General features: G+C 42.9%; 1 protein-coding gene across 1 annotated transcript in view; it reads right to left on the bottom strand.

The window, feature by feature from the left end:
- The window catches only part of thsd7ba (thrombospondin, type I, domain containing 7Ba), a 138,071-nt gene that overhangs the window by 11,727 nt on the left and 116,344 nt on the right, over positions 1–10,000 (bottom strand). The window contains 3 exon segments of the mRNA XM_077001151.1: positions 99–290; positions 8,814–8,926; positions 9,441–9,573. Of these exon segments, the coding sequence (XP_076857266.1) occupies positions 99–290; positions 8,814–8,926; positions 9,441–9,573 (438 nt within the window).

Raw genomic sequence — 10,000 nt, 5'->3', positions numbered from 1 at the left:
AGTCTTCTATATACAACACAGATACAGTGGCTCGGACTCACCTCGGTCTCACCTGTTAGACAGTGTGTGTCTCACCTTGCTGACTCTGTGTGTCTCACCTGTGAGGCTACGTTTGCGGCTGCTGCTGGTCCCACAGCCTGTGCACTCGGTGAATCTGGACCAGGTGCTGAAGGTACAGTGATCCCTACAGGGCACCCAGCAGGTGCGCACCTGTGTCACCATTGGCCCCGCCCACCGCTGACACTCCCACATGGCTGCCAACTCCTCATTTTCATCCACACAGCTCAGACCTGAGGAGAGAGACATACACACAAGTACACACACAAGTACACACACACACACACACACACACACACACAGATTTATTTTAAATATTTAATTTGGTTTCGCATAGAAAACAATTTAATTAAAGGAAACATATATGAAAAATATATGAAAACAATTCTGTGCAACTATTCCCTTCATTAGGCCATGACTAAACTGGTTACCTCTGACCTTATACAGACCTGCAACTTGTAGTCTATGCACTGCAAGTCAATGAACAAGCACAAGGTTACCAATTTCTTAGACTACATATCCTCAATTATTTATCCTAGATTACACATCCTAGATTACATATCCTAAATTATTTATCCTAGGTTACATATCCTAGATTACAAATCTTCAATTATTCATTTATATTACATGTCACAGATAGAATATTCTCAATTATATTTCCAAGATTACATATCTGGCAAAAACATATAATTGATGATATATAATCCAGTATTACTTTTGCCAGCCATCAGTGTTGCTTCAGTGATTCACCATCAAACGTATAAGCAATCATGATCATCAAAGGTTTCCTACAGCATATCAGTGAAAGGAAATGCCACACTCACTGGCATCACAAAATGATCTGGCCTCACCTACTGAATGTTTAGCTCTTTTTCTTTCTGAGTTTGGGACTTCTTACACAACTAAAATAAAGATTCACATCTGGCTGTGTAAAGACCACAGAACAAAGGACTAACATCCAGTGTGTGTGTGTGTGTGTGTGTGTGTGTGTGTGTGTGTGTGTGTGTGTGTGTGTGTGTGTGTGTGACTCCAGAAGCAGGGAGGTCATACCAAGCATCCAACAGACTCTGAGTGTGGCCAGAAACAGGGACTGTTGGATAATATTGCGCGTCTAGAAGCTGTGAGAGTGAGGAACTGTCCACCAACCCCAGACAGACGAGATTCAGGGTGGTGTGATGGCAGGAGGAGAGAGCTGCTGCTCTTTCGGAGGTCACAATCCACAGCACTGAGCTTCCACACATCAGTTTCATAACAAGCAATGATAGAGTTCATGAACCCACAGATCTCAAACAGAATCTTTTACTCCTACTTTGCTTTGTTATTATATTGGTGTTAACAGGCGTTAATTGGCGAGCACAACACAGATGTGTTTTTAGATGTGATTTATACCCTCGATTTACTCCACTCACTGAACCCCATATTTTCGCAAATTCCCAAGACCTTACGCAAACCAGTTTCAGGAACAGGTGTGGATATACATGTTTGGTGACTGCAACTTCTCTATCGCCTTGGCATATAAAATCCAGTGAAATCGCTATAGCTCTTTATAGCTTATAAAATCCTTCAACAGCGTTTTATAGAGGTGTTGACGTCCTTTTAAAACATCAGCAACAGATGCGACAGCGTTGCAGATTTGTGTTTGGAACAGTTGGATATCTGCTCCAGCACAGGTCCCTGGGAGAACACGGGCCTTGTTTTAAAGAGTGCGTGTCAAACACACACAAGGACATACGTTGTCTTCAACCATTCTAAACGTTAAATTGGATTTAAAGTGCTAGAACTGCCGTCAGGAACTGATGTTAATGCAGAAAGACACAAAGGCAGTGAATAAAAAATTTAATACTGCTTTTTTCCGTCTTCTCTTTCGGTCTCCTACGCTCTCCGACGGTGAAGGACATCAATTTATATGTCCGGCAAAAAAGTGGAGCCACCTGTTATCTTTCCAGAACACACCGATTGTGCCCCAAATACCACGTGCAGGGCCTCATCCATTGAAGTTTGCACATCAGTTTTTGTCTCAATTACAAGTTTTTTACATGACACTGCAAGAATGCCTGTGCGAACAGAATGTGTATTTTCTCTTCATAGAGAGCAGTTAACACAGAGCTGAATTACATTTTTATAGCACTTTCCATTGGTAGCGTTAGTGTTGTGCATAGTATCTGTTCACATCTAAAATGATTATACTGGATAATGAAGTGACAACATCACATTTTATTTCAAATGATCTGTATAAATGTTTCATTTGCGGGCTCTATCCAGTCATAAATAGCCTACACAGTCTGCTGTAGATGATTAAAACTTTATTAACTCAGTCAATACAAGGTACCCTTGGCCATGTACAGCTGTCGTTTTTGGAAACTTGGGCCCGGGTTACAGAAGACGTGACGAATGTGGGATCAGTAAGCGTTTATCCCACTAGCAACAGAGAAGTCAGGACCGCCCGGAGAACCGCTCTTTAAACTTAATTACATACAAGTGATTACAGAAGAGCTATTGACCATATGACTAATAGCCGTGAGCTCCAAATTACACAAAGGCAATTAAAGAGACATCTCATATCTATTCCAAACTGTCCCGCACAGCTGCAGAATCAACCTTCTCCAGTGCTCGTTAGCGCAGTAGTCAGCACTGTGGTTGAGTGTGAGGAAACGTGCAAAGTGTAGTTTAAATCAAAGCGTGTCACGGAAGTGTCAGAATTCCGCTCCGTCCCCCCACAGCAGGGACAGAACACAAGGAGGACGAAGCACCAGGTTCCTACGCTCATTATGAAGATACCTGTCTTAGTGAAGGCCATAGGCAGATGTGGGAACCATTAATTTTTTTCCTGGTCTATTCTTATTGATTCTCAAAAATCTCTTTAGATAGCTCATTTTCTAAATGGCCTGCATCATTTTGCCTCTTGGTGAAGAGCTAAAGGTTTTTAGTTTTTAACAAATGAAAAGGTACAAAACCTTAGGAAGTGAGTCAAGACTGGATCTCCATCATGCGAAGGGGGGGGGGTGAGTTGGGGGGGTTCTGTACATTCTAAGACGAGCAGTATATCTAGAAACAAACATAGCTCCTCAAATCCATAACCATGCGAACCACACACTGTACCATCGCCTTGCCCAATAACAACCTCAAAGGTTTATAATAAGGGCGTGGTTTAAGTTGTTACATGGTGTGTATTACCATATACAACACACTGTGCTAGAGTGTGGTAGCTGAACAGTGCTGGAGTTTTAGCCCAAGAAAAAGTAGAACACTAGCTAGAAACTGATAGTGAACTTAACTGACATCAGCACCTTAATATCCTCCGGCAATCAGACAGCAAATGGTCCACTTATCTAGCTGCTAATATATCTGAAGCAACATATCAGGCAATCAGACTCTGAGTCCAAACAAACAGCTGTTGCCTGGTGTTTCTATCATGTTAATAATGTATTGTAATGTAATAATTTTCTCCCATGTCACCCAGGTCACTGCTGTATGTGTTCACTAGGTGGCTGAAATGGTAATGTCGTCTGTCCTGTGATTCTTTATTTGTCAATATATCTCGTGCATTCAGAACTGAGCACAATGAAAGGCAGTGTCAACAGTAACAATGGTACGCCATGCCCACTGCTCGACAGCGCCAGGGCGATCTGGTTGTACAGGTCCCTCCTCCTCAACATTCACGATTCTGTGTCCTTCTGGGTGGCCGAGCTGTTTGATCAGTCTCCTGTCATCTCCGGGTTTGAATACCCTAACTCTCTCCTGGCGGACCACCCTGTGCAACAGGCCCTTCCAGCGGATCCAGAGTGCTGCCTGGTGCTCAGGGCTCCGTGTTCCTCCCTGTCACTCCACTGCTGTCTTCACTTCACTGACTCCCTGTGGCAGTCTGGACCAGGACCACACTGATGCCTGCCAACAAAGCTAAACCCGGCCTGCTGCTATGTGTTTAATGGCAGTGGACAAAACCTGATTAGGACCCCTTCAAACTCAGCTCTTCAATCACAGTCCTGATTACACACCATCCTTCCAAATTCATGGAAAACAAACATCAAGACTCTTCTGTCTTGCTTACCAGTCAGTGAGATTAACTCCATAGACTACTAAACTACTAAACGAAGTACTTTTGAAAGCATCTCTGGATAAGAACTTCTGTTAAACACTTTATAATTAAACAGAATACGAAACAAAGTTGTTTCACATGTATTTATTCATGTATTTATTCCACTACACAATTAACCGCTTTGGCATGCTGTCTGCAGTGATCCACACCTGCTACAGGTGCACTGGGGGCTGGCTTAGATCAGAAACCAGGAAGACCAGCCAGGTGAAGACCAGCTGAATTTAAAGACCTGGATAATATCTACGTGCTGCTGCGTCTCCCAACTTCTCTTAATGCTGCTGTCTATAATACGTGAAACTTTAGGTATTTTAGCTCATTAATATTCCACAACACAATATAATGAATCAGACACTGAGAGGAGCAGAAGACACAGAGAGAATTTAATGAAGAACATACTGAGAAAAATGTCACGTGAAACCAGGAAAGAAAGAGTCAGCGGGGGTGATATCTGCTGGCGCCTCGAAGGGCGGAAATCAAATCTGACTCCTGCTCGCTCAGAGACAATCTTCTCTGTGGGTGTAGGAGGCTGTTCTCCAGCAAAATGACCCCCTGAAGCTTTTGAAGAGGCACTAATCAGCGAACGTGCCTTTAACATCTCTCATTGATTCCTATTTCACTTGTAAATTTTGCCCCGTGACCAGCACGGCAGTGTGGGAGGAGAGTAGCTGCGTATACATGTGTGTAGTTCACAATGGAGAATGCTACCTACACTTGTGTGTAGTTCACAGTGGAGAATGCTACCTACACTTGTGTGTAGTTCACAATGGATAATGCTACCTACACTTGTGTGTAGTTCACAATGGAGAATGCTACCTACACTTGTGTGTAGTTCACAGTGGAGAATGCTACCTACACCTGTGGAGTGTTTACAATGGAGAATGCTACCTACACATGTGTGTAGTTCACAATGGAAAATGCTACCTACACCTGTGTGGAGTTTACAGTGGAGAACGTAAAATGGACACAAATTAAGTATTATATCGCGGTCTATCGATCGCTGGTAGTTGGCGCCAGAGCGAACTAGTAACTCATTGAATCATAGATGTGGATCAGAGGTAATTAAACTAGATTTTTTTTCGGCGTGAGATATCGGAAGTGTGGCGTGAGAGCGTGTGAAAAGGTCAAATGCGTGTGTCTCACGCTCAATGCATGAGAGTTGGCAACCCTGCTCATGTGTGGAGTTCACAGTGGAGAATGCTACCTACAGAACTGCACAGTGGTACAAAGAAATTCAGTTAAATCTGCCTTTCATATTATGGTGAAGTAATAGGTTCAAAATGTCAGAAAGGTGCAAATCTCACTCCTGTAAAAATGTCTTTATTACATGGCTACACTGAAAGTGTAACAGTGCTAATAGTGTTTTTGTTTTTGGTGAGCTGAGCAGTTCTGACATTTTTGTATCTTATTTTTTTCTCTCTTTTTTTAAAGGCAGCAATTTGGCTTCTAAGTAATGAAGGTTAAAACCCCAGGAAACGTTTGACCTTTGACCAGTGAAAAGGTCACCCAGGAGACACACAGAAGAGAACACAGCATATCTGGCTATGAGGCTAACAGCCCTGCTAAGGGCCTTTTATATTTCAAAATAATGCAGAAGTTGTATTCCATAATCAGACACACTCCATAATCAGACACACACAGTGTGTTTCAGCATGTGGATTTCCCAACCGATGAACTCTGAGGTAAAACATGCCATTTATGTTCATATAGGTGTCTGTACGATGACTCGGACTCTGAGGGTGCTTTTCTACTGTACGAAGACTCAGACTCTCAAGGTGCTTTTCTACATCAATCCCTCCCTTCCATTTCTCGTTCTCAGCAGGTATGTGGTAACTGTGGGAATAATGGGATTGACACTATGGGTAGAACAGTGGACCGTCCATTTTTAGCACAATTATCATCCCTCTCTGCCTGTGGAACCCCTACCACCCTCCGTAGTTAACATGTTATTTTTACCTCAGCTTGTGACAGGGATGGCTTTAATAATGCAGCAACTTACAGATGTGACAGTGTTTGCTGATGGCTTCTGTGGACATTCAGAGGAACTTTTTCACCTTATAAAATGAAGCTTGTCAAAGTTTCCACAGCCGTGAACTCCAGGACTAATTAACTGCACAGACATTGTGTCTAAACATTCACCAAACCCCTCTCATCAGATAATCTGATGCTTTATAGGAGTGTGTTAGCCTGTGATATCTGCTTTATAGGACTGTATGTGTGTGTTTTTATCAGCTTTAAAAAGTTTCACTGAGATTTATTTAAATAATAGAAAATAACCCTTCAAACACTAGTTTATTATTATATAAACTCTTGAATCTAGACAGAACTGTGATCAAGTTTATGCAAAAACAAAACAAATATGATAAAACCTTTATGTTTCACACAAGACACTGAACAAACCACCTTCAATTTATGGCATTGTGTGTGTGTGTGTGTGTGTGTGTGTGTGTGTGTGTGTGTGTATGAGTCTGTCTGTGTGTGTATGTATGTATATGTGTGTGTGTGTGTGTGTGTGTGTGTGTGTGTGTGTGTGTGTGTGTGTGTGTGTGTGTGTGTGTGTGTGTGTGTGTGTGTGTGTGTGTTTGTGTGTGTGTGGGAGTAATTAAACCTGACCCACTGCCACAATAAATGCCAATAAAACAATAATTCTCACTAACACATAAACAACATATGTAATATTAATACAGTGTAATTTCATACAGGGCGTTCTGCTATAAATACGTCCCCTGTAGGGCGGGCACTGGCCTGCCAGCTGTAGTCCTGAAGTGACAGACAGACAGACAGACAGACAGACCACTCACAACATTCTCATAGCTAGCAAAGTGTCCAGCATAGATGTAAAACAGGTGCCCAACCTTAGCTCGTAAATGCTGGACAACTGTGACAGAGTTGCTCAGATGTTTGTCCTTCTGGATTACTCCAGGTTCTCTGTGTGAGAGTATCTGACCTGCTGTCTCCACAGTCTCCTCCACACAACGACTCTCACACCATCTTCTTCGTAATGAATGGCCTCATTAATTTTAATGAATGCATTCAATATCTACAGTGTTTCTGACCCTTGACTCCGTATAAAAACGTCGTCTTTATTCCTTCTATCCAGACCCGTGTACACGCAAACCAGGGAAGGTCATCAAAATGTCGGCCCTACCAGCCAAAGGGGTAATAACATTTGAGGAAATCATGTGTGCTACTCCACTGTCAGTAAAGTAGTCTCTGGGCACATTCTGGAGTGGCTAGGAACGTCCTCATCTGGAGTACAACTCACAAATAGATCAATCAAAGGATAAAAATAATCATTTTCAAATCTGGTAAGAAGAGGTCATCAAGTTTTAGTTGCTTCTTCAAACAAGGACCAGACTACATTTCACTATTAACATTTCAAAATCTATTGTTCAACTCCAAAAAATACCATAATTGCACAAGGGCTTTGTTCTTTGTTCTGTTCTAAAACACACAGTCATTCCACAAGGACACTGTGAATGTTCATTTCAAGAACTGGACCATCTGGGAAAAACACCATATTCCCTTTATTCAAACAGATACCACCACACACTTCATCCCTGGTCAGTAGTCCTAGCTGCTGTGCCTACAGACAGAGCCGCGCGGCTTGTAAACATTGAGAGCTATTAGATAAATTGTGAATTCCTGTGTTAAGTCATAATGGTCATGAACGTTCTAACAGGACCTTTTGAAAACAGCATGTTAATTTAGCACAGCTGTGGCTGTCAGGACTCGTACATTTTCATTAAAGTTTCTGCTGGGTCATATTACAGAGGCTAAGGTTTGATTTGATTCATTTTGCAGCCTTAAAAAATCAAAACCATCACAATTGAAAAAAGCTGTAATTTGTGGTAAAAGCAGTTACATAGTTACGTATAAAGCAGTATGTGTTAAAACATTTAAACATTCAAAAAATGTCAAAATGTGTTTTTGAGAGCCAGCGTGTGCGGTAAGGTGGGGACAGTAGAAGTACCGTTCATGCAAAATGCATGAGGTGAACCACAAATGTCAGTGTTGCTCTGTATTTGTGTTTATTGTCACACAGTGAATTAAACATCAGGGAATGAGGTCTCTGCTTCCGCAGGGTGTAATGCCTGTTGAATGAACATGAACTTAACCCTGAGTTCTGCAGCGCAGTCATCGCTAACAGCAGCACACAATCACCAAACAAAGAGCAATGCAAACATTAGAGAGAAAAAAACAGCAATGCTACTATCTGAAACACACACACATACACACACACAGCCCTCACACCTCAGCAATGCTACTATCTGAAACACACACACATACACACACACAGCCCTCACACCTCAGCAATGCTACTATCTGAAACACACACACATACACACACACAGCCCTCACACCTCAGCAATGCTACTATCTGAAACACATACACACACACACACACACACACACACACACACACACACACACACACACACACACACACACACACACACAGCCCTCACACCTCAGCAATGCTGCCATTTGAAACACACACACGGCCCTCAGACGAAGCTGGAAGTGCATCAATCACAGATGCAAACATTACAAAAACATGGCACGCTTTTCAGGACACTGTCCACATGTTCCCGGGACAGAGCCAGGACGCAGGCTTGTGATTGGTCGTGGCAACTCTGGGTCTGTGTGAGTCACGTCTTACCTCTAGTCTCCAGGCCCCTTCCACACGGCTGGCCCATTCCCATCACTCCCATCACACCCTGCCGGACCGACTCCGGCACCAGCGTACACGGACGCCATTTGTGTGTCCTCCACCTGGGAGGGAAAAGGCCATTTCAGTGTGATGGATCAGTGTGCTGATTCTGTTTTGGCTGTTTCAGTGTGATGGATCAGTGTGTTGATTCTGTTTGGGCTGTTTCAGTGTGATGAATCAGTGTGTTGATTCTGTGTGGGTGGTTTCACTTTGCTGATTCTGTTTGCTTCGGTACTGTTGCCAAACGATTCATCTGTGACACTTTTACACCGCAGGTATTTAGCATTCAAATGCACAGAGCCAAAATACTTATGTGATGTGCAAACATGTAAATATTCACAAAGAGTCAATATGTACACAGATCTTATGGTGTAAACACTGTGGTTCTGATCATGTCTCTGATTGCACAAAGGGAATGAATTACTGCTTTTGACCATATGACTGATTTAACGATAATGAATGTGATAATTTCCTGAGCCAGTGTTTTTGACATATGCAGAATGTCAGAATGAGATAATTAATGTGGGCGTGTAGTGCTGCCTAGCAATACTGCTATACACCACATGACAAAGTGACCTGTAGATGGGACACACAGGAAGCCCTTCACACTCCCTCTCCTCGAACAGCGTGTCCGGACACTCCTGACCCCCATTGGCTGCACGCTGGATGATGGTCCTATAGCGTGACTGGGTGGGCGTGGTCATGTTGGCTGGGGGCGGGAGAAACACACAGCATGAGTAAATGACAATGCCACTCATCTCACTGCCACTCTCGGCCCCGCCCTCATCTGCCCTAATGCCTCTTCATCTGGCCATTGTAAGGCTCATTGCACTTTTCTAATTACCAAAGCGTGAAAATCATGCAATTAAGAGCAAGATCCCATCAACCAGAGAGTCCACCGAGGAAAGAGCTGCCTGCCAGGACACCGGGGCTTTCAAAACAATGAAATCTTCAACTAAATCCCAGAAGCTTCACCGTTCTCAACCATTAAATATCTATTTTCTCTCTTTTATCAGCCTCATTAAAATCAAATAAAAATCACTTTATCAGCTAAGAAAAGAACCATAGAGAGGGTTATGCAGAAATGGGGGGGGGGGGGGGCAGCTGCTATTTTAAATTGTATTTTTTGGGACTGC

This window comes from Brachyhypopomus gauderio, chromosome 4, assembly GCF_052324685.1.
Source record: "Brachyhypopomus gauderio isolate BG-103 chromosome 4, BGAUD_0.2, whole genome shotgun sequence".
NCBI lineage: Eukaryota > Metazoa > Chordata > Actinopteri > Gymnotiformes > Hypopomidae > Brachyhypopomus > Brachyhypopomus gauderio.
This window is presented reverse-complemented; position numbering and strand designations above follow the sequence as displayed.